Source organism: Dermacentor silvarum, chromosome 8, assembly GCF_013339745.2.
Source record: "Dermacentor silvarum isolate Dsil-2018 chromosome 8, BIME_Dsil_1.4, whole genome shotgun sequence".
Classification (NCBI taxonomy): Eukaryota; Metazoa; Arthropoda; class Arachnida; order Ixodida; family Ixodidae; genus Dermacentor; species Dermacentor silvarum.
Genome location: NC_051161.1, coordinates 123,089,387 through 123,115,095, shown reverse-complemented (window position 1 = coordinate 123,115,095; position 25,709 = coordinate 123,089,387). Strand labels below are relative to the sequence as shown.

Here is a 25,709-nt window from a genome sequence, read left to right as displayed (position 1 = left end):
CGCCACCAAGATCAAACATGTCATAAAAGGGTGGACTAATATGACAAATCTGTGCGCAATCTTAAATGTGTGTACATTAAATACAGCTTTAGCAATATATTTCCAAATCAAGTATTTGAAAGCGCCGATACGCGGCCGTTAGCGGTTGTGTTTCTCAGTGTCCCGAGAAATGTCAGCGTTACGCAAAGTTTAAATTTAGTAGAAATGGAAGGCATATCCTAATATCAATTTGTATTTAAAATAAGTATTAACCCCTATTTTTTTTTTTTTTTTTTTTTTTTTCATTTTCATGCCTTACGAGGTTTGCCCGCTGTCCTCGGTGAACTAAAACGAGGCACCTAATTGCTTGATGTTTGGTGAAACTGAGGGCCAGGTGATAGGTGAGGGTAGGAAGTGTTCAATGTCGGTGGGTTATGAAATGCGTCCTTTGCAATAAGTTACGTATGCGATCGCTCCAGAGCATTGTGAGTGTGCCTCGAGAGAGCGCAGTACATAGCCTGTTTCCCTGGCAGAACTACGAATGCCACCAAGATTAAATTAGCGAAAATTGAGGAGACGCTATTGCAAATCTGTATGCGCAGTCAAATGCACATGGATCAAGTAGAAGTTCTGCTAAAAATTCATACAGTGAATGCTCAGCTAAGTTAACCAGTGTCCCGAGTGAACTGTTTGTTACACAGAGTTAATATTTGGCGAAAGTAAGTCATGGGTTATGTGTAGGCAAAATGCAGAGTGTTTCGGTTTATTACGGTCTGTGCAATAAATTACGTATTCAAGCGCTCCAGGGGCTATATGGTGGAGTTTAACGAAAGGCGCAAATTTTCGCACGCAGTCTCAAACGAACCAGTCATCCACGGGCAACCTTTTAAAGTATAATTACACGCAATGCACAAGTCTGTTATTATTTTTTTCTTTTTCTTGAGAAACCGGGCAAGTAACAGGGTCAAATTTTTTATTCAATTATCTGCACCATAAAATGCGATCTTGCTGCGCATTTCAGAAAGAGCAGCTAAGGGAACTATAAGCGCGAAATCCGTTGTCGGTGTCCGCGCCGGCGTGAGCGGGTTTCCGTGAGCGAAAATTTTCGTATATATTTAGGTATATGTATAGGCCGAGCCTTACTATGTGACACGCGGTACATGCGGGATATATTGCAGCACCATTATATCACTAAAGTTGATTATACCCAATTGTCTTAATTCTTGACAAAGTTATTCCTCGGAATTTTGAGAATGACAGCACATAAACAAATGTCATGAAACAAAACACCGACAGCGCGTACCTTCTCTCAGGCTCAAACATTAAAAGTGTGAAACATTAACAGAAAGCGGGAAATTATCTAATCTTGGCGCGTCGCTGTGCACAAACTCTGGGATCGGCCCACGCAAGAGGCTGCGTTTCTACCAGAAAGCTCGCCTTCGTGCATAGCGTTCGCAGCCAGCTTTTCCTGGTAAATATTACGGTTACATAAGTTGCAGCTGCCAGGAAGCGTGAGAAGCAGTCAGGGATCTTTGATAACTATCGCGTTCCACTCTTAAAGGCGATACATTTTTTAATGCGTATGGGACACAGCAGGTCTCTGGATGTATGGTGCAGATCTAGAACTCTCCTATGTCACTTCTCCGCTTGGTCAAAACTGTAATAACGCCATACTTAGAATAAACCCATACTATTTTTGATACTATCACTGTACATGCGCAAATTTCAAAACCACCTATTTTCTTTGGGACACCAGCCGCATCGACATTATGTAAGCACACGAAGCCATACGCAGTCAGATCCATAGTCAGATCCACAGCCCGAGCTTTTTTATGCAAAACCGGGTAAGCTTCGCCAGGAACAACCGTTGGCTGAGGGGGCATTTCTTTGATCGTTTTCTTTGGTAAACGCTGCTTTCTCGCTCCTATATTAGAAAATACTCACTACCGGGACTGTAAAGCTTCCAATAACAGGTGCGTGTGCATTTCCTCTTTTTTGCCAAATGAGGCGATTGTTGAAGTTCTTTGACTACATTAGCGCTTTGTTCAGCTCCACATTGTTGTGCTGTTTTGTACTGTTGAAATTGCCCACCACATAGTAGTGTCACGCTGCAAAAATTAACTGCACTTGACGCGCGTATACTTTTTCATAGCATTTTTTTTTTTTTTTTTAGCTTAGCGCAAACGGCAACCAGAAAGCCGAGATCGCCTTCTTTGCGATGACAACGCCTTTGTTACCGCAATCTTGCCTCTAGAAACGATGACGGACTTCATATAACCGGAGCCCCTGTTGAACTAAAATCAAAAGCAGAAAGCCTTCGCTTGCCTCAGCCGCTTTTCTTTCCGCAGCGTCGTTTTCTTGTCTGACATACTGTTCAATCAGAGAGGTAGGCGTATATTTCGCTGTTCATTTTTATCGTTTTAAGTTCAACTTATTGCGAGTTTGAAAGTAAATTACATTATCCGTTTTGTACTGTTTTTGTTTTTTGTTGTCACTGGGTCACAGATGCGTGACAAAATAAGTTTACTGATGTGCCGTTACAGACGGCTGTCAACAGCCGCAGTAAGAGGCGAGTGATCTGGGTGCAATTTGCAAATGACAGCAACTTATTCAGCACAGTGGGCGCCTGACAGAACTTGCAGCAAGGTATTTGGGTGACATGTCTGGCTGTGCAAACAAAGTTAAACGCTTGACTCAAAATGAAAGCTGTACATTGGTCGCAATGCAAAGGATGGGGGAGCTGGGCCTTTCTGTAGCAAAGACTAGCGCCGCGGCTGTTCATGCTTCAAGTAGGTAAGTACATGCTTTGCAATTAAGAGATGTTGAGGTGAAACCATAAAATGGGATATGGTAATGGCTGGAAATTTAGTAGTGCTATAAGGCCCAAGACAGATGCTTAGTGCAATGACATACAGTGACCATGGTGACAGACCGGTTTGACCAAGCTACTGCTTTGGAATATGGTGTGGTAAATGTAGGTCAGAGAACATTCTGGTGAATGTTCGGTAGTCAGTGAGAGTTCGAGGACTTAGATCTGCGATGGGGTAACATTTAACAGGAGAAAAAATAAACTGACAACATACATGTTAAAAAAAGTATAAAAAGAGATGAAAATTTTGTAGATACACAGGAACAGTCAGATTATAGTCAGTGACTAGCGAAAAAATGCAAGAGGGAGCTCCTCTTCCAAAAATGTGTTATGCATTTGCCCTATATGTCTGTGCACGTTAGGAAATAGTGTCCCTGCAGTTGCCCCTGGTGCCAAGAGGAGTCCCAGTTGAGCAGCAAAGAATACACCATTGTCAAGCATCACATTCATCACATCACCTCACAGCAGCCAAAATTGCCCAGTATGGGAACTACTAAGACAGCTTGCAAAATTAACTGGTTGTTTGAATAGGAGATTTCGAGAAGTATTTAGTCAACCTCTTCTATCCTTCTGAGAGCTGAAGACAGCTCAAGGATGTATTTGTGTTTAAAGTCAGTTATTATTACTCATTCTTATGTTACTGACATGAAAAAACATTTTTTTGTTATGCCGCTGTTAAATGCCAGAAGCAACAGCAGCCATCTCTTCATGTTTTATATGGTAAAAAAAAAAAAAACTTGGCATAAACACTGAGATGAACAAGCAATATTGTGTGGTTTGTTGTCATGCTGGCTCTGGATCCTGGATTTTCATGTCCTTTCGCTGTAATATATACACACTTCGTGGTTGCTTTTTGTTGTCTGTTACAACACGACAGCCTATGTCTAGTGGGTGTTCATTTTCTCTTAAGCTGGCCGCAAGAATATGAGTAAACCACTTTCATACAATTTTACACATGCGTGAGACATGATATCCGGGGTGAATATGTTACATATTCGATATAATGATATCTGACAACGCCGCATTCTATCAACAAAGTTTTGAACAATGGAGGCGACATGTTTACAGCGGAGCTTAGCTCTCCACGAAAGAGTGGGAGGTCGGTAATAACCACATAGACTGCATTATTTCTTTCCAATTTTTTGCATGGAGAAACAAATGTAGATGCCTTGGGTATGTGTACTTATGTCGTCAGGAGCATCAAGAAAGAAACGGTGCGCTGATATCTGTCCTTTTTGTTTTCTCTTTTCTTTTTTTCGTATTTACATGGCGGCAAATGGGTAGCGGGGGGCCCCAGTGAGCCTGCTCGCTTGATGTACTCTTTCCCCATAGTGCACCGCGCACCTACAAGGTACTCTGGGATTGCTTGGAAAAGGCCTACTGTCACTGTTGTCAGCCTTTTTTTTTTTTTTCCCCTCTAGCTCTTGTGTATCTAAATCAAGCGATCTCATCTCAGAGGAGTATTTTGTAAGCAAGTGTGAGCACAACAAAGTTAGTTGCATATGGCTTATGTCAGCTGTTTTAGCTCAAAATTTAGTCACTGTAGTTAATATTTTATCTTAGCTGGATCCATTAAAAGTGAATTCAGTTGCTTTGTGCTTTGTTTGTGCAAAAAATGTGCTTTGTTATATACTTGGTGTACTCGTCTAGCAGACCACCCACAATGGTGGCTCATCAGGTATGGTGTTCTGCTGCTGACCTTGAGGTCGCGGGTTTGATTCCCAGCCATGGCAGCCACATTCTCATGGTAGCTGAATGAAAAAATGCCCTTGTACCACACTTGTGCATAATGAGCCCCAGGTGCTCGAAATTAATGTTTGGAGTTTTCCATTACGGCATCTTTCATACCCCCAAGTAGCCTTGGGTATCCATTGATCATTCCTTAAATTACATTCATCATAACGGCTGCAGACAGTAGTTGTTGAGTTGGCTGGCATGGCCTGATGGATGGTGTTTATTTGCAGACAATGTGTACAACAGGAGAACAGTTTTGTTGACAGCCATTCTGTTATATGCAAAACTTTAGAGACTGCTATTGTGTAAATATCTGTGTGTGACACGCGGATACCAACATCACCAAATTGCTTCTCTGAATCTTTCAGCAGCTGCATGAGGCTAGAGGCTGTTATCTACGCCAGGCCTGCAGCTGGGGTCACTGATATGGCAGCCACCTGAAACTGTGACGTCGACCAAGGCGTTCCCGACGGGAGCTGGATGTTTCGTTTCATGGAAGAGCAGTGACACACAGTCAATTTCAAGTCTGCAGGTTTGTTTTATTGCCCATTGTTTTTGTGCATTTGATTTTGCAGCAAAACAAACTGTGCTACCTGAACCGACCTATTTATGCAAAATTAAACTGTGGTGTTGTAGCTGAAAAAGAGCAATTCCATAGACTAATCATTCATAATTGGTGATAAAGCGGTCAGTAAACAGTGATGTCATGTACATAATAACTATAGACCTAACTGGATTGAAGCTGGAGTTGATGCCTCTGTTCAATACACTCGAACCTCGTTATAATTTAATAGGATATAACGAAATAATGGATATAACGAGGTATGTGCAATACCCTTGAAATCCCCAGAGCTCCATGCAACTCAAAGGGACCCCGAACAGTTTTTACCAAGCTTGTGTACAAATGTACCGAGTTGGTAGGGTGGGTGCTTCTAATCATTAAAAGACAGATTAAATGCTCTGCGTAAAGAGTGTAGTTTATTATAAGATTTTTAAGATGCACATTGCTACCAATCGCAGCGGTGCCGCTCATTGAGTTTTCAATCACCCCTTTCCACACTGCCTACTGCGGGTGAGTGACATCACTCAGGCAAGCGATCCGATTCGCTACCCATGCCACATCATTGAGAATGCTTGGAGCATCTCGCTTCATAAAGCTTACTTTTGATACCATACATATGCATAGTAATTTCGGTAACCTTAAAAATAAATACATAAATGCAATAATTGTTTCCGCTGAAAAATTCCGCCTGAAAATGCCGATCGTCTGCCACAGCTGTGAAGACTGCACCTGATGGACACGAAGGGGTTCTCAATAAAAATAGGTGCAACGATGTCTCCTATGGGGGCAGGAACATGCATGGTGCCAGCGCTGTACCATGCTCAAATTGCACGCTGTAGAAAACGCATCGCATCAATGTCAACACCTACCTCCTTGGTCAACTCAGTGATCACCCGCAGTTCTGAAAACGGCGCTTTTAGTAGCAACTGCAAATTGTGAATTTGTCATATAGCCATGTTTTGTGTATAATTTGCCTGGAACGGTAGCAGAAAAATATAGTAGCAAGCCGAGATTCAGAAAAAGAAGCGCTGCATAGGCAATTGAACCTGCCTTCTTCCGGAAAACACCTGTCAGAGAGCCACCATGTTGAGTTAAGACATTAGTGTAGTGGTGCCATCTCGGCCTACCACTAACAAAGTGTGGGATCAATTCCCGCTGTAGTTGTACTTTTTTTCCCAATCTTTTTTTTTTTTTTTTGAAAGTGGGGAAACATTATAAATAGCCGATTTCACATTTCTGCGCATTAGCTGAGGCAGCTTTTATCTTTTTTTCCCCTGAAGGCTGCAAAAAGATCTTACGAGTCTAATATAGGGGCAATCGTGAACGTACGAAATATTATGTTTATGTGTTATCAGGCCATTATCCAACTGAAATAATACCCGGAACAGCTACTTAGTAGTTTGTGCATTGCATATGCGCTTGCAGCAATGTGGCAAACACCCACAGAATCATCAGTCTCTCTTTGCTTCTTGTAGCACAAGCCAACAAGCATTGCCATGTGTTAATTGCCATGCAATTAAAAGCCATGCATTAATTGGAGTGGTCTAAGTATGTAAAGAACTTACCGTATTTTCCGGGCTATAAGTCGCACCCCCCTCAAAACGGCCGTTTTTCAGGGGAAAAAACGTATATAAGTCGCACCGGTGTATAAGACGCACCTGCTCGTTCGGTAAGCGATTTAAAAACTCGTTGAGGATCAGGTCGCGAGGAAGTGTGACGAAAATACACGCTTGCAACGGTCGCCGCCTCTCCACGTATACTGCAGTAGGCAGCGCTGACACGCGTGCAAGCGCCTTCCAATGTCTAGACAATACTTTACAAAAGTATTTTATTCTGATAGCACGAACAGTGCAAATGATGGCTTACATCACGGCGTTCAGTCAAAGCCATCGAAGTCGTCGTCCTCCGAGTCGCTGACAAACAATGCAGCTACTTCAGGTTGCAGTTCGGCTGGCACATCACTTTCGTCTTCCGACTCGCTAGTATCCAACTCACCATCGCAATCAGCCGTGAACGGGATCAACCCAGCCTTTTGAAACCCTGAAACAATGGTTTTCTCAGAAATTGAGATCCATGCCTCACTAACCCATTTGGCCACTTCTCCATAGTCTGCGCACCGCATGCGAAGGTATGCTCCCCCTCCGACATCCAGGTCTCCCACAAGCGTCGCAGAACCGCTTTAAAACTGCGGTTCACAGAAATGTCGAGTGGCTGAAGCATCTTCGTCATGCTGCCAGGTATGATGACTGGGATGCAGTTCTTTGAACTTATCTTTTTCTTGACGACATCGGTGATATGCGCCTGCATACTGTCCATCACCAGCATTCCTGGCGTCACGTGAAAGAATCCATCGGGTCGACGCGAAAAAAAAACGGTCAAGCCACACACCCGTCATTTCTTGGTCCATCCATCCCTTTGTGTTCACCTGAACCACCACAGCGGGAGGAAAAAAGTCCTTTGGCAACGTTTTTCGCTTAAAAATCAGCATAGGAGGCAGCTTTGTGCCATCTGCACAACAGGCGAGAACAACGGTGAAGTGAGCCTTCTCATGGCCTGTTGTACTCACGGAAACAGTTTTTTCACCTTTCTCGGCTACGCTTCTCCCAAGCGGAATATCGAAAGTCAGTGGGACTTCGTCCATGTTGACAATGTAGCTTGCGCCGACATTCTTCTTCTCAATTTCCTCCCTCACAAGTAAGCGGAAGTTGTCAAGCTGTGCCTGAAAGTCGTCAGGCAGCTCGTGGCCCCTCTTCCTCAGAAGCTTAATTTTTTTCGCCATTCAACACGTCTCTGGCAATTGCCTCGTCAGTCAGGTTAACTAGCTGTTACACCATCTTCGATACCGACGCAATCGACAATTCACTGCATCAGGCAAAACACAGTCAAAATTCTGGCAGCCACATGTATTGTCATCTGGCTACACTTCACCCACTGTAGCATTGCAGGGCACTAGCTCAATGAAGCCACTGGGTCTAAAACGGTTGGCAATAACGTGCGGGAGCCAGGCGCGTAGCCAGGGGGGGGGGCTGATGGGGCTTCAGCCCCCCCCCCCCCCCCCCCCGAAATTTTTTCGTGCCGGCATGCACCGCCGACCAAAACTATCACCGACGCCGGGAATAATAATAATAATAATAATAATAATAATAATAATAATTTATTTCCCATGAAAAGAATTACATGGTGGGGTTCTGGATAAAAAGTTGCACGCTGGCAACTTGACCTAGCCCAAAAACCCATCAAAGGCAACAGAGGGCGTCGGGCGCTCACATGTGAGTAAACAGATGCGAAGGTGTCAATTTACAAAAAAAAATAAAAATGTGTATACGAGACAGGTAGTAATACACTTTAACAATTAGGAAAACAAGTAGCCTGCATTAACAAGGAAATATTGAATGTATACATGAGCATTATAGATTACACAAAGAAAGTCTTATTATACAAAAACAGGAAGAAAAATAGGGAAAAAGACATAACATAGCACTATATTCAGTGCAGCATAAACTAAATCAAATAAAGGGGGGAAAAGTCATACAGTATGGTATATGAACAAACTCATTAAACAACAAGGATTAGTTTGACTGAAAGTAGTTGTGCAGGCTGCATAAGGACAGAAGGTCTATTTCTCGTAAGGCGAGGTGATTGAGTAAAGTCGGAAGTGTATGTCTAAGCATTTGTTGACCATAATTCGTTCTTGAGTGCGGAATGTTCCATTGTTCAGGTGTCACAGTGTCATAGGCTGCGACATGTTCGTGTAGGCGAGCTATGTTCAATCATTCTGCATTCTGTCTGCAATGTCTTTTTCACGCTCGAAAGACATTTCGGCACGAACATTGCGAACTCGGGCTGGATTCATGGCACCTGGGGTGGATTTCGTGGTACCTGGGGTCACGTAACGCAAGGAGCCCCATCCGAGCACGAACTTTCAAGGGCTTTTCGATAGCGAGCGGGCGCGTTGCGGCATCTCGCAGCGGCCGCGGAATCTGCAGAGCGCATGGATTTCAATTCCAAAACTGTATGGGTGTAACGTTCTCATGAACTTTTGACGTGAAAGGTGCACTGACATTTCCAAAGGCGTGCTTTAAAAGATTTTCAATTCTGGAACTTTATGGGGTTAATGCTGTTATAAACTTGGACCAACATGCGTGCACTGGAGCCCTCGTGTCCAAGCCGTTCCAGAAATGAAAGCACGCGCTCGCAATCTTCCACACGCACGGAAATACTAAATATTACCGTGACTGTGAGCTAGCAGCTGCTAATTTTCTCCAAACATTTTCAGGACGCGTGCCCAATGTGATCGATCAGCTGGACCAGGGCAGACAAAGTAAAATTTGAGAAAACAGGAGAAAGGAAATGACCTATTATTGAGGAAATTCTTTTTGCGGGCTACAAGGTCTGGCTCTCGTTGGCCACAGGAACAGTGGTCCTATGGATTTAAGCATAGGCCCCGCTGAAAATACAGGTATTTTCAGAGCGCTTCTTCGCATGCGAGCTGATTGTGGAGATACATATCTGAAGAACCATTTGGAAAGTTGCCCCAGTAATGCCTCGTATTTAAGCCCAGATGCACAAAACCAAATTATACAAATTTGTGGCGAAATTATCAAAGAAAGCCTAGTTGCAAAAGGTGGCTGCTTCTCCATACGTCCTGACAAAACGACGGACATCGCCGGAATCTAACAGCCTACTGATTGTGCAAAGTACCTAAACAAGGGTAAAAACAACATCGAAGGAGTGTGTTTAGGTTTTATCACCGGATACATGCCCTCTCCCTTTGCGACTGCAGGTTCTATGTAAATGTGTACAAACTGTTCCAGATTCTAGTCACCCTTCCAGTGACCACTGCCAGCGCAGAGAGAATATTTTTTAACAAGAGTTTACTAAAAAACTACTTGCGCTCTACAATGTCTGTGGAACGCATGGTTAGACTGGTGCTTCTATACACCCACAGAGACGTCGGCATCAACGTGTCCGAAGTCATTGACCGCTTCGCTCAACTTCCCCGCCGAGAAGTTTGTCCTTTAGATAGCGAAGCAGCAAAAATCAATGCAAGTAAAAAGCTCTGTTCCTTCAGGTCCATAATCTCGTAATTATGAAAACGTATGACTGTTCGTTAGCTTTGAAACCGCAGAAATTTTAGCCGTTTAATCTAGCAGTTAGCATCATGATCAAAATCATCATGCGAATACGAAAATTACGAGGGCATCAATAACCAATTTTGACCGACCTTGCTCATTGAAAGCCCGGCCCACGCGGCGTTTGCCAAGAACACACTCGGATATTGCGTAGTAACTTGCCGCATCATCTGTGGCTTTCGTTTGTCCTTTTCTTTCCTTTTTAGCTACCTGCTTTTATTTTTTTGAAACGAAGCAAAACCCTCCTTTAATTTTGGGTGCAGAATAATTGTTGCCGCTGTGCAGGCAGTTAAATTACACATTTTCGTACTGGTTTCTGCATTATTCCTCTATTATTCTACCTGTATGGTGCTGTCGCGACCGCTGCATGGCCCGAGTACATATCACGATTTCTGCGATCATATTTTTGTTCTTGCCTAGATCATCTGTCTTCCTGCGCGCAAAGTTTACTATCTCTGACTCCGCCACGTGTTTATTTGTCTTGTTTGACGCATAATATACAGTGACGTTTGCTTAAATACGTAGATTTATTGGAGACTTAGACGTATATTTAAATATCTTGTTGCGAGGTGTTGTGTATACAAGCAGTGAACTTTGTTTCCAGCGACTCTTTTTGCCCTTTAGCGAGTTGTATCTTCGCATTTATATATTCCATTCTATCTTCGCATTTCTAATGTATATTTTGCAGAACTCCTACTTTTATGTGACTTACACAGATACGAAGATGAGAGGATTGCCCATCGGACGGCTTTGGGGCACTTAGACGACAGGCCTTTTACGGAGGAAAAGACCTTGGGCGCGTGGCCTCGTGCGTCTGCTGTGTGCAGGGCTACAAAGGCGCTGCTGTGTTTTTTGAAGTGCGCAAGCCTGTATGACCGCCTGTGACGAAACTCAGCGATGAACGCTTAACTTTAAATGTGCAACGTGTGAACTGTGAACTTCTCTCTTCCTTCTCTTTCAATCCCTTCTCCCCCTTCCCCCTTGCAGGGTAGCCAACCGGGCTCAGCATGGTTAACCTCCCTGCCTTTCCCTTATGAGATCTCTCTCTCTCTCTCTCTCTCTCTCCTACTTTTTATTTGTACTCACTGTAGCGAGTTTAATCTCGGTGTAATTACAATACACGACCGGTAACAGCTGCTCCTGCGCAATCTATTGCAACGAGGGACAGCGTCATTGAGGTTTTTTCCTGGCCATTGCATATGTTCAAAAATGTAAACAAGGTTCTTGAATGGCGAAGATTCATCAAAATATTTGTCCTCAACTTATTAATTTCATGGCCTTTACGTTCTTCATATCAGCTGTATACACTGCTTTGCTGGTTTCGAACTCATATAGTTCTAATGTCCGTGTGATATTTTCTTTCCTTATTAAATAGACAAAAAAAAAACGCGGCCGCATTGATATCAGTTATTTCTGCCAGAATTTTTAGGACATCCGAGTATATTCTTTTATGAAAAAATACATATTTTACTTGACAGTGCGTAGCGTTCAATAATTCGTTTGCAGCATCTAATATACAATTGCATTGGCAATGCAGTTATTATTCATGTATTTGATCCCTCGACAACTTCTATAAGGAGGAGGCCGCGCTGCAACCTGAGCCCCCCCCCCCCCCCCCCGAACAAAATTTCTGGCTATGCCACTGGCGGGGGCGTATTTTTCTAACTGTGAGCAAAAATGTGAACTGCGTTCAGTACATTCGCCGTCATACTGTTTGCCGACTTCATGGCACACAAGCATACATTCCATGACACGCCTTTGATATTTACTAGCCTTTACGTACTGGATTATGTCCTGGTCCATCGGCTGGAAGGCCGATGTGTTAGGCAGTAAAAAACTTCAGTGTTCATTCCAGTGGCAGTGTTATGTGCACTATAATGTGTACTGCATTTGTCGAGGTTGGTTAGTACTTTGCGATTCTTCGAAGAAGAGTGTCGGTCTAACTTTTGCACCCAGTCCCAAAATTTTCAATGTCATCCATGCTTTTCTATTCGCTCAGTATTCCACCGGCAGGTCGCCAATGTTCTTGATACACTTTGGCTTTTAAGCCTTTCCCATCACAAGAAGCAGCAAGCAATCTGTCCCTGTCATGGTGGGGGCTAAAAGCACAGTCACTCGTTCATTGCTCCTTTTTGCACTGATGCACGGATCTCCTTTCACAGTCACTGTTTTGTCTGGTGATGCCTTGAAGAACAGCTCTTCTTCATCAGTGTTACATATAGAATTTGGGTTGTAGGCAGCAATGTGCTCGAGCAGCTGAGCATTTTTTCCAGTTGTTCTTGACATCTTTGTTGACAGCACATTTCTCACTACATACAGTTCTGAAAACAAGGCCATCTGCCTCTCTCTCTCTGAAACGCACACACCACCCTTCCGGTGCCTTGAGCAAATTGATGCAGATCATCAGTGCAGACCTCTCGGCTTGTGCCATGAGGAAGGGTCCACTCGATGGCAAGTTTGGATCACATGAGTTGACCACCCACTGAAGCAAGGCCTCTTCAAACTCTGGATGACCTGTTGTTTGTAGTTGCTTTCGTGACGCACGGAACATTTCGCTTTCGAAGGCCCAGATAACTTCTTCATTTTTCACATACAAGCTCAGTGTACTTCTTTTTGTGTTGTACTTCATGGCTTCTTGTCGGGAGCGCCCATCCTGCTGCAGGTCAAGCCCAGTAATTATTGATGTCCATAGTGTTGCTGCATTTTCGTTTCATTTTGGTGCCATGTATGCCTAATTTTCCTTTTTAAGCCTCAGTGCAGTCGAAATAAGGATGCAGAAAAGTGGAAAAAAACGCCGCTGATTCATTTGGCAGTATTTGCCCATTTCTAACACGCCCCCTTTCAATGTGTAGAAAGTAGAAAACTAATGTTCAAATGACATAAAAGCTCCTAAACAAAGTAGAAATCTAACACGCACCTGATTTTTTAGCAAGAAAAATGGCCGATGGCCCAATACAGTAGAACCCCGCTGTTACGTTCCCGGGTGCTGCGTTTTCCCGGCTGTTACGTCGTTTTTGGCCGGTCCCGGCACAGCTCCCATAGAACCCAATGCATTGGTAACCCCGCTGTTACGTCGCAACTGTGGGACCGTTCCTGCATCATACGTTGCGAACTGCCACACCGCGCCGGCCCGAGCGGCCATTTTGACTTTTCATGTCGCTTGGCTTGGTTGCTTGACGATGGCATTGGCCGCCCAAAGTGCTGGGGGCGACATTTATTACGTATTTTCGGTTTCCGCCAGCAAAAGTATGGCCTTTGATATCCGCTTTTGCTATCTAAAGATGATGTCTATGACGCGTTGCGGCCCTAAAATTGGTTTTGGCTCATAGATGTTCCGTATAAAGTCCAAGGGCGATAACGCCGTCGCCGCGCGCCGTATGCTTTCTTTCGCGCGCGAGACGCAGTCGTCGGCTCCCCTCGCACGCTTTCACTCGCACATACAGCATACGTCGCCGCGCGCCGTATGCTGTATGTGCGAGTGAAAGCGTGCGAGGGAAGCCGCGCGGCCGTATGCTGAATGTGCGAGTGAAAGCGTGCGAGGGGAGCCGACGACCGCGTCTCGCGCGCGAAAGAAAAGCAGAGAGGAAGCGCGCCTCCTTCCGTTGCGCTCGAGGCACCAGCGAGGGAGCGAGGGGGGGGGGGGGGGTTGTAGCGGGCAGCATTGTGCTCAGGCATCATACTGCGCGGCGGCGCGCGCGCGGTCCCGCGGGCCCTATCTTGAAAGCGATCTGCGTGGGGGTAGATTCTACGCTCGTGGCTTTTTGCGTGCTGCGTGTTCTCGGCGCTCAGTTAGGGTTGAAGCGATACACAACAGCACGAAGGTCACTTCGCTCGCTTCTGCAGCGGCGCTTAACTGCGCGTGTCAGCGCTCATCGAGTGTGATGTGTTCATGTTTGCCTGTGGGCGCTGACACTATGTTTGTTAATTAGTTAATAACCGAATGTTTACAAGTTTATACAGACGATAAAACTACTATTCTTACTTTGTATAGCTCACCGCAATCGATACTTCGGCTGTCGGGCAAAACTACTTTTTGTCGCACGTAAGAATTAAAATAATATTGTGTGCAGTTCAACACTACTCCCATTTCTCAATTTTTCCTGTTTCCTGGCTCTTGCGTTTCCCGGCTCTTACGTTTTTTTTTTTACGGTCCCGTGAAAAACGTAACAGCGGGGTTCTACTGTATGTGTTTCACAATGGCGACCGGTTTTCTAAAGTCAGCTTCGCCCATTTTTCGGATGCCTTTATGGCACTGCCACAAACCCCAAAGAGCGAGTGTAAAGGGACTTCTGGAAATTTCACACGCTGAAACCCTTCACCATCCGAATTTCTAAACATTTTGCCATGAATTCAGGTTCGAAATGGCATTAATCAAAGCCACCACCGCCACCGTCCTTCTGATTATCTTGCAGCGTCGAACCAGCGCTTACACGCACCAATCTACTGGCAGCTGTTGCCACCGTGGCGGTGCTAGGCCTAGCTGCTTTGACGTTCACTACCAAGGTTCCTGCTTTGCAGTGCCATGGTTTTCGTTTAAAGAATTCGCTGCTGTCATCAATAGCTCCAACTCCGCCTTTGTCATCCTTGTGGATGGCTTCGAATCACAGGAAAAAATTAGAGGGGTTAAAGCGTTGCATAATGCCAGTTCTCAAAAGTCAGCTTCGCCGCGATACAGCGGTGTTACACGTTGAAGCATACCAAGAATGAAAAGGGGCCACTGTCGCGGGACAGATTATCGGACGCGACAACTGCTCTAGCCAAGGTTAAGATGTGTGAAGCACTCGTGCCGACATCTTCTAACATGTTCCAGGTTGCGCTCTTTTATATTTACTGAGGGTTTAGAAGTTCCCGCCATTTCGGGACCGGCTCAGTCCCTTCTTCAGGGGGCGACTGAAGTGGCCAAAGAAACAGCGTCCTTTAATCTCCCATCTTCTTTGTGTTGTGATTTCTCCCCTCTGTGGCATTGTTAAGGCCATGGACGTACACAGGGGTGAGCGTCCCCAGTGACCGATTGATGTTGCCATGAGTATTTTGAATGTGCCACAACTCAAGCAAGAGTCTTTTTACTGGGTTGATCTCAGTGTCGATCACAGAGACGCCGTTGAAATCAATTGTACGGTCGTGCTTTTTGCAGTGTTCAGCAAGAGCGCTGCGCTGTGCTTCGAGTTTTAGTAAACCATTTTTGTGCTGGCGTATTCTGTCAGAACAGCTCTTTGTTTCCCCGATGTAAGTGGTGGGGCACTTGGAGCACGGCACTTTGTAAACAATCACCTGGCATATCTCCTTAGACGGTCAGTCCTTTGGTCGTCGGAGCACTGGCTTGTGCGCAACTTGTTCTTTGAACATCGAATGCCTGAAAATGTTTGATCATTGGACGATTTCGCATGAAACATAGCTGCCACTGCAGCTCAAGGACAGCGAGCTTCCCATGAAAGCAAACTGGTGGCACTTAAAGGAGGAGAGGGAGACCGGCACAGCACTGAGAGTGCTAACTTTGTTGTCAACCTCTCGTCAGGATAGCTTTCCCTTTCTGAATAGTGTGTTCGCAAGGGGCCGCAACCTTAATGTGACCACGGCACGGCCGCTGCTGCCACAGATTGTCACGGCTGTAGAAGATGGCATAACGCGGCTTGAGAACGTTATTCGAGGGCATGTATGGCTCAAGGCCATCGGCTCATAGAAACCGACATCAGCGTAACCTGACGAAGGAAGAAAATACTGTGATTCAGGTGCTCCGACAAGACACTGGGATCATCATCCTTCCTGCCGACAAGGGAAACATGCGTGTCCTGCTTGATCGGGATCGGTACGAGAAGAAAATTCAAGTTTTCCTTGAAATCCGGCCTATGAGATGCTCAAAAAAGATCCCGCACCAAGTCTACCGAGGGAACTGAACAAGCTCCTGGATTACATCTTCAAACAACACCCTGAGTCAAAAGCAATCTACCTGTGGCACGCTTGTCGAAATAGCTTCATGCTGGGGTTCTGTGGGCTTCCCAAGAACCACAAGCCCAGTGTTCCTCTCTGCCCAATAGTGGATTTCACAAACTCTGCACTCTGGCCGTCGTCCAACTATCTTTACAAGACTTTGGCTCCGCTCGGGGGAAAAACATCCACTCACAGATGCAATGCCGGTCACTTTGTAGAACATATGAAGCAGGTGACAGTAGGCAGTGATGAGTGCATCGTCTCCTTTGGCATCATCTCACCATTTGCAAGTGTGCCTGCACTTGCAGTCTCTGCTGCATGAACCGCCTTAAACGAAGACGAACTCCTGGGAGAGAGGACCAGCCTCAACGTCAACTAACTATGCCGCTTGTTAGAGTTGTGCTTAAACGGAACCTAATTTAGTTTCAAGTGCGAGTTCTACAGGCAAGCCAGCAGAACTGCTACGAGTGCAGGGATCTCAGTCACAGCTGTGCAACTTGCAGCGGAGCATATTGAAGGGACAGCACTGCGATCTTTTACTGACAAGTTGATGATTGCTTTTGCATCATGAAGTCGTCCTTGGATAGCTTCCTCACCCATCTCAAAGCCATAGACCAGGCGATCCAGTTCTCTCGGAACAGGTAGAAGACGGCACCTTGTACAGAAAGCCGACACACACCGGCCGATATATGCTGTTCAGTTCCAACCACCCTGCAGCCCATAAAGCCTCTAGTTCCAACGCTTCTTTTCCGTGCAAAAATGATCTGCACATTAGACGACAAGAAGAAAACACCGTAACCGTAGAGATAAGAAGTGGCTACACAAAAGGCTTCATCTGCCGGGTGTAGCACCGACAGGGTCGTCTGCCCCCTCCCTCTGGACCCCTCTTTCGCTGGAGACAATGAAGACCAAGTCAACCCATTGTGTTGGCATTCCATATGTTCCTGGAATCAGCGAACAGCTTTCGAAAGTGCTGGTGAAAAAAGTGTTAAAGTTGCGCACAAGCCCGTGCCATAACCCACATCGCACATATAAGTAACGCTAACTGAATGCTAGGTTACTTACGATGCAACTTTTCCAAAGCACCTTCTTGCTTAAAATTACTTCTTTATAAAACTGTAACACAGCCCAAACTTAAGTATGCTGCATCATTCTGGGATCCAGGTCAAATAAACCTAACGCTGTCATTGGAAATTGTTCAGGATAACTGTACTCCTTTCATTCTTTCTAACTATATCAGAACCGCGGCTATCAGTACCATGAAATCTAGCCTTAACTTACCATCCTTGTAATCACATTTCAAAATGTTCCGTCTGTGCCTTTTTCATAAGTGTTTTCATCACCCGCTGTTACGCAACAAACTTATCTCCCCGCTTCCGTACATATCACCGAGACTAGATCATATTCATAAGGTCGGCATTCCATTACGCAGATTCAGCACTTTCTTGCAGTCATTTGTAACGTGCTCTTCCAATGAGTGGAATCGCCTTCCTGCCTTGACGGTCACCATTGCAGATCACCAATTATTCAAGAACATCATAGCTAATACTGTATAACCGGGAACCCTTTCTTAACATTGTTCAACCTGTATCCACGAATGTTATAGCTAACTTTGTACAGTTGAACCCCACTGATACGTTTTTCACGGGACCGTAAAAAAAAATGTAAGAGCCAGGAAAGATGAAAAAAATTGAGAAATGGGGAGTAGTGTTGAACTGCACACAATATTATTTGAATTCTTACGTGTGAAAAAAAGTCACAGTTTCGCCCGACAGCCTAAGTATCGATTGCGATAGCAAATTAGTAGGCAGCCATACAAATTAAGAATAGTAGTTTTATCTTCTGTGTAAACTTGTAAACATTCGCTTATTAACTATATTAACAAGCATGGTGTCAGCGCCCACAGGCAAACATGAACACATCACACTCGATGAGCGTGGACACGCGCTGTCAAACGCTGGCGTGAGGAATTTAAGCGCCGCTGCAGAAGCGAGCGAAGTGACCGTGTTTGTCTTTTGCTTCAACGCAAACTGAGCACCGAGAACACACCACACGCACAAAGCTACGAGCTGCCGACACACATTGCGTAGACTCTGCCCCCAACGTAGATCGCTTTCAAGATACGGCCCGCACGCCGCCGCGCAGTACGCAGTTGATGCCAGAGCACAATGCTGCCCGCTATCCGTCCCCCCTTTCTTCTTGCCGGTGCCTCGAGTGCAACAGAAGAAGGCGCGCTTCCTCCTGCTTTTTTTTTTTTTCGTGCGCGAGATTTAGACGCGGTCGTCAGCTCCCCTCGCACGCTTTCACTCGCACATACGGCGACGGCGTTATCGCCCTTGGACTCTATACAGAACATCTATGAGCCAAAACCAATTTTAGGGCTGCAACGCGTCATAGACACCATCTTTAGATAGCGAATACGGATCTCAAGGGCCATACTTTTGCTGGCGGAAACCGAAAATACGTCAGAAGTGTCGCCCCCGGCACTTTGGGCGGCCAATGCCATCGTCAAGCAGCCAAGCCAAGCGACGTGAAAAGTAAAAATGGCCGCTTGGGCCAGCGCGGGGTGGCAGTTCACAACGTATGATGCAGGAACGGTCCCACAGTTGCAGCGTAACAGCTGGGTTACCAATGCATTGGGTTCTATGGGAGCTGTGCCGGGACCAGCCGAAAGCGACGTAACAACCGGGAAAACGCAACACCCGGGAGCGTAACAGCGAGGTTTTACTGTATGTACAGGTGACTTTTGTTTTTGTATTTACATATTGTTTTGCCTTATTAACAGTTTGTTGAATTTACCTGTTTTGCTTGTAACCACTCCCCTCTATAATGCCGTAATAGCCCTGAGGGTATGCTAAATAAATAAATAAAAACGCTCACCAGCTTGCCCCCACGGTCAGTGGACCAACCTTGTCGGAAGAAATGCCAGAGGATTGTTTACAGAGTGTCATGCTCCAACTCTAAGTGCCCCGCCACTTACATCGGTGAAACCAAGAGCTATTCCTACAAAATATGCCAACACAAGAACGACGTATGGAAACTCGAAGCACAGAGAACTGCTCTCGCTGAACACTGCGAGAAGCATGGCCATGCAATTGATTTCGACGGCGCCTCTTTGATAGACACCGAGACCAACTCGGTGAGAAGACTCTTGCTTGAGTTGTACTTTCAAAATACTCAGGACAACATCAATCGGTCGTTGCAGACGCTGTTTCTTCGGCCGCTTCACTCATCTCCTCAAGAAGTTACTGAGCTGGTTCCAATACATTGGAAACTTCTTAACCTTGGCTGAAACAGTTAATGACTTTGGCTGGAGCAGTTTAAAAGATGCCGTTTCTTTGGCTGCTTCAGTCACCCCCTGAAGAAGGGACTAAACTGGTCCTGAAACATTGGGAACTTCCCTTGGCTGGAGCAGTTTTCACTTCTAATATATCCCACCCAGCCAGACAGGTCTCTGTTGAGGATGTTTACTTTTTGGGACAGAGTATGTATTCTTCAATTATGCACGCGTGCATCCACCGTGTCCTGTCACAGTGTAAGCACGGATGCACCTAATAAGTGTACTGGCAGGCCTTCAGAGCTATTTTGGAAGTGCCTGTAGCAATTTAAGCCCTTGGGGGCAGAAAAGGGCATTCATTCATTGTTTCCGATGTTTTCATGGCCCCTAGAGAGTTCGAAAAATAAGATGTTGACTATAGGTGTTTTTGATGGGAGATTACGTGTGTTCAACGCCTTCACAGTCCCCTAAGATCTGCCGAGACAGATTCTGCTACTAACAGGGTTGCTATTGGGGTTAACGTAGGGCTCAGGCGCGTGTGTTGCTGACTGGTCAAGTTCGAATAATGCGGTGAAGGCCAATTTTAGGATCAAGATAACAAAAGTTGGGGCCCATAAAAATGCATGGGTGCCAGCCAGAACCTTTCGTTGGGATCGAATTAACTGGAGTTGAATTACCAGAAGTCTACTGTAGCTGTTCAAAACCATCCGAATTATCCATTGTGCAGTCAGATCCTTCCAAAATAATGAGTGTCCTGCCTCGTAGAGTGTTGCATATATTTACGGGGACCAGACAACAAGCCGGAAGCAGCTGTTTTTTTTTTTTTTTTTTTTCAATTAACTAGAGTCGACTTACCAAGCTTTTAGCGTATGAGGTGGCCGTTGAGGAATACCGGACAAGCTAAAATTCTATTATCATAATTCCTTTTGCTGTTCTTTGACGTGCTAAAAAAAGACCTATAGCAAAAATTGTGACCTTAAAAAAGTGTTGTAGGTCCCCTTTAAGAAGCACCAATGGTTACGTGGATTGGAGCAAATGCAGGTAGCTATTATCATAGGCAAAACACAAACTTGGATTGTTGAAGATCAGGTAATACAAAGAGTCAATAACCAGTGGTCCGTTTGAATAACAGAATTTTTGCCAAGGATAGGAATGCAGTTGAGCCTGCAGGTTTGTGTGGTATGATGAGATTGGAAAGTTTGCAGGCATAGGATGTACTTGATTGGTGCAAGATGAGTTTTAGATGACTGGTAGGAGGTGTTGGTCATAATAAATAGGCTGGACACAGTGGTGATGTTCTATTCTGTTAGTCCTACATGCCTCAGTTGTCTTTTCTCCTTAAGTATCAAGCAAAGGGGTAGTAGAGGATATAAGCAGCATAACACTGAATCAAGTGGGTTTTAGTGCTCTAGGAAGTACATATGACACGTGTTATATTGAATTTTGGGAAGCTGCACACTGACACTTCACTGGGTTGTCATTTGGGCAGTGGTATATTTATGTTCAGCATATGTTTAGAATATCGAATTTAGATAATGTTCCATAGCCTGGCAAGGGAACAAGAATTCAGGATTGCCAGTCAGCCTCAAGAGTCTGTAAAGGAGTACGTTTATCTAGGTCAATTACTCACAGGGGGCCCTGATTATGAGAAGGAAATGTACAGAAGAATAAAATTGGGTTGGAGTGCATACGGCAGGCATTGCCAAATCCTGACTGGGAGCTTACCACTGTCGTTGAAAAGAAAAGTGTACAATCACTGCATTCTACCGGTGCTGACATATGGGGCAGAAACTTGGAGGTTAACAAAAAATCTCAAGGACAAGTTAAGGACCGCACAAAGAGTGATAGACCAAAAAAATGTTAGGCCTAACGTTAAGAGAGGGGTGTGGATCGGAGAGTAACTGGAGATAGCTGATATTCTGGATATTCTGGTTGACATTGGGAGAAAGAAATGGAGCTGGGGCAGGCCATGTAATGCGTAGAACGGATAACCGGTGGACCATTAGATGTACAGAATGGGTGCCAAGGGAAGGGAAGTGCAGTTGAGGACGGCAGAAAACCAGGTGGGGTGATGAAATTAGGAAATTTGCCAGTGTAAATTTTAATCAGCTAGCGCAAGACAGGGGTAATTGGAGATCAGAGGGACAGACCTTCATCCTGCAGTGGACTATATAAATATAGGCTTATGATGATGATGATATGTGCTATGAAAAGTGAAGTGATTTGTTAAAAGCCAGCACATTACTACGTGTCATTACCAAAAGATGAACAGTTGTTATCTCCTATGACACTATGTCTAATTGAGAAAAAGCTGTGATTGTTTCTACAAGCATTCTTGGTAATTTAGATTAATTTTCTCTGCAGGATTGCCAATGGACCATTGAAGCACCATGTCTTCCGACCCAGCGTGTCAGTGGACAAACATAAGACAGCCTTAATTCTGATTGCATGTTTTTACCATTATTCGTCTCGGTAGCGTCATTTCTGCATGGTGGACCAGACACAAGATGAAGAGTTCGAGGTGCCGAGGACCGAGTGCTGCAATGCCACCCCCCAGGCGCTCTGCAAGAGTCAGCTGTGGTCACATCTCAAGGCTGGGTATACACGACACGGATACCGCCGAAAATGAAACTTTCGCAGAAGCAGTGATGGCGTCACTCAAAGTGACTATGCCGTGCCTGTTTCCACAGAAGTGCCGGGTCTGCCAGAAGACACTGTCCAGCAGGACGTCACTCGTGAGGCACATGCGCACGCACACAGGTGAAAAACCATACGCGTGCCCCTCGTGTCCTGCGGCCTACACTACTCTTTACCTGCTTAGCCTACACATCCGAACACACACTGGTGAGAGGCCGTACAAGTGCAACATCTGTGAAAGTTCGTTCTCTCAGCGGACTCCACTGATCCACCACCTACGTACACACACGGGTCAGAAACCATACGAATGCTCTCTCTGTCCAGCCGAATTTGTAAAGCTTCAATCGCTACGCCAGCACGAGCGAACGCACACAGGTGAGCAGCCGTACGAGTGCAATGTGTGTCACCGAAGATTCGCGCAGCTCCCGTTCCTCGTAGCACACGCACGCACGCACACGGGCGAACGGCCGTTCGTGTGCCACGCGTGCCCGGCAGCGTTCACTCATCGAAAGACACTTGCCAATCACAAGAGGACACATACGGGAGAAAAACCGTTCGAGTGTCGCACGTGTGGTCGCCGGTTCTCGCAGCAAGGGAACCTGGTACGCCACCTGCAGCTACACACGGTTGACAAAAAGCACAAGTGCAGCCTGTGTCCTTCAGTGTTCGCCTTAAAGCACTCGCTGGAGGCCCACGAATTGTCACACAAAGCTGTTAGGCCTTTTAAATGCAGTGCATGCCCTGCTTCTTTTGTCTACAAACAAAACCTGGATGCCCATCGACGAGTGCACACAGGCAATGTGCCATTTTCATGTGCTTTGTGCGACAAAACGTTCTGGGCATTGAGGCAACTGCGGAGACACCTGCTCACTCACACAGGTGAGAAAAGGTTCGAGTGCGGCATCTGCAAGAAGCGTCTCACACGGACTTGCAGCTTGGCACGCCACATGCGAATACATGCTAGGAAAAAGGATGCCTAAAAGGCTGGCAGGCAGATCTCTGCCTTTTGCAACATGTGATATCACTGTTCACTGCACACCTTGTCTGCTCATCTGGCCAAAGGATGATATGTTGAAAAGCAGCCTGCGTACCTTCCTGCAGGCTAGAAAAGATGTTCCTGCTTTGGCTTTTATGACTACAGCAGTTCAACTTATGCTTTTAATTTGAGAAATGCAAACTTGTTCACTGCTGTGGCTGAGTTTAGACCTTGTGGCTGTTAACAATTGACGTGGGGACTGTAAGTGCCAGATTATTGCTGTGGGATACATTTGCTCAACGTGCTGGTGGATGTACAACGGTAAGGGAGTTAAGCTCAATTTGCATATGCAGTAGCTAGCATGCCATCTGTCTCATTTCTCCCACCGAGCACTAACCTTTGCACACAGGCCATGAGATGCTAGTGTTCTGTATTGGGTAAAAGTTTTTCTTTTTTGCTGTATTGACTGAGATGAAGGTGCCGGAACACCATGACCTATTTCGGACATATAAAATTGATGGTTTCAATTAAAGTTATTTCATGTTTATACTACAGCAGTACTGCAATGGAAAGTGTAACAAGTTTAGTTTGAGGTGGTTTGTCATGTTAATGTTTAAATTTGAAGTTGCTATAGTTTTTTTGCAACTGTTTGATCATTGGAGCACTCATTCACAACTGTCTCAATACCTTCAGCCCCATGTAAGGGGGGCAACATGCATTGGCAACACCCACTTAGTATTTTCTTTTTGAAGTTTTACTCATTGCAGGGCATTCAAGTCTTGCTTCGTCAGTAAGCACTCTGAGCTTGTGTGGCTGATTTCGCCTTAAGTTCAAACTTTGTACTAAGAGCTGTGCAGTGGAAGTGAAGAGGTTTTTGAGCTTTGCCATGCAAAATTTGGCAGCATAAGAACTAGTACAAACTATTTTGCCATTTGATAATGGCAGACCTTGTGATATGCTACATGTTGTGCAAGACCATTTCGTAATAAAAGTGATCTCATTTTGAAGGCTTTTTGTACAATTTCCTGCCGTGCTGATACAGATCTTTTGCATAATGCCGACAACTCTGTGTGCACGTTGGTTTCTCGGACCCACCGTGGTTGCTTAGTGGCTATGGCGTTGGGCTGCTAAGCACGTGGTCGCGGGACCGAATCCCGGCCACGGCGGCCGCATTTCGATGGGGGCGAAATGCGAAAACACCCATGTACTTAGATTTAGGTGCACGTTAAAGAACCCCAGGTGGTCCAAATTTCTGGAGTCCCCCACTACGGCGTGCCTCATAATCAGATCGTGGTCTTGGCACATAAAACCCCATAATGTAATTTTTTAACATTGGGTTCTCTCAAAGACATGCGGGCGACCGCAGGAAAGTAGAAAGTCCGTGGGGCGACGCGTGCCCCGTTACAGGTCTCATTTTTGGTGTCGTGTTTTGGCATACACATTGTGTGTTCACTGCATAACATGGCCTTGCCAACACAAGCTTGGTTCCCTGCTAATTAAATGTCTCGGCATGCTTGCATCATCAAAGTGGTGTTAACTGCTTTAAAATGAAAGCGGTGACATGGAGAGGCTTTGGCTGCAGGAGCTACATTTTTCGTATCTGCGTCATTTTGGATTCCGCCAGAGCTACACGAAAAAAAAAAAAGTGACATAGACCAAGAAGCACTCTACGTGCTGTGGCATGTTGTGTACTGGTGTAACAATCTTCCTTTTTCACAGCGCGACGGCACTTGCGCCCTATGCGCCTAGCAGAAATGTGAAAAATCTTGGAAGGGCTCGCGCGCAGCCCGATCTTTGAGGCCATGCATGAATTCGAGCGGTTTGGGATTCCCACAGACTTGTACTGCAGCTAACAGCAGTGCCAGATACCACTTTTGCAACTCTACCTATGGATCCCCGTCTATGCATTGTCAACAACGTGCGCAGTGTACAGTGGCAACTCCATGTTTAAAAGGGCTTTATAGGGTCTGTACAGCGTGAACCACGTAGTAGCTGCCTTTCAGTAATGAAATAAAAAACGAAAAACTTTTGTCCCTGATAGAGACTTCATTAAACATTGTGTTGCTGAAGAATACTTAACCTGTGTCACACGCGCACAGAAAATGGCATCTTTTTTTCATCATAGCTGCCACTCGTCCAGATTTAATTAGGTGCATTTGACATAGTGATGTTGATGACAGCATCTTCTGAAGTGAGCGATTTTAGGGTAGTAATTAAAAAATAAGTATGCATTTACAAGTTTGATCGGCTTTCTTAAATAATGAGGGCAGATCAACTTATGTTTCATCTGCAATGCCAAAGCCTCTGAAACCAAAACCTAAAGCACTTTGTCATGTTTGTCGTCCTGGAAGTCAATGGAGCGGCCATAGAACTGTTTTTGCACTTTATTTGCATTTCTCTCTAGCAGATGTTCCACTGTGCTTCTGTTGTGTTCTGCTGTGGAGAAATTCAGGTAGAGAGTACTGCAGCTACTTCATTTCTCCATGCTACGAGCAAAAAATAAAGAAATAAATGTTAATACTAAATGAATGAATGACAAACGTCAATGAAACTATTGTTTGTGCTGCTGTTCAGTATTCATCGTACCAGCATATCACAGAGCCTGTTTACAGAAA

At 45.2% G+C, this 25,709-nt stretch overlaps 1 protein-coding gene across 3 annotated transcripts; it reads left to right on the top strand.

Moving 5' to 3' along the window:
* The first annotated feature begins 1,769 nt into the window (after positions 1-1,769).
* On the top strand, positions 1,770-24,101 carry LOC119461664 (zinc finger protein 501). Of its 3 annotated transcripts, none has more exons than XM_049671858.1 (3): positions 1,770-1,882; positions 4,951-5,114; positions 21,846-24,101. In XM_049671858.1, exon 3 carries the CDS (start codon positions 21,989-21,991, stop codon positions 23,096-23,098), a length of 1,110 nt encoding a protein of 369 aa, XP_049527815.1. In that variant the 5' UTR covers positions 1,770-1,882; positions 4,951-5,114; positions 21,846-21,988; the 3' UTR covers positions 23,099-24,101. The 3 variants fall into 3 exon arrangements, with proteins under 3 accessions (XP_049527815.1, XP_037578965.1, XP_037578967.1); XM_037723037.2 differs by having other exon boundaries at positions 1,798-1,952; XM_037723039.2 differs by having other exon boundaries at positions 1,802-1,952; positions 4,954-5,114.
* Positions 24,102-25,709: the final 1,608 nt, after the last annotated feature.

Coding starts and splice junctions, on each gene's coding strand:
- LOC119461664 (XM_049671858.1), top strand. CDS start 21,989: ATGAAGAGTTCGAGGTGCCGAGGACCGAGTGCTGCAATGCCACCCCCC.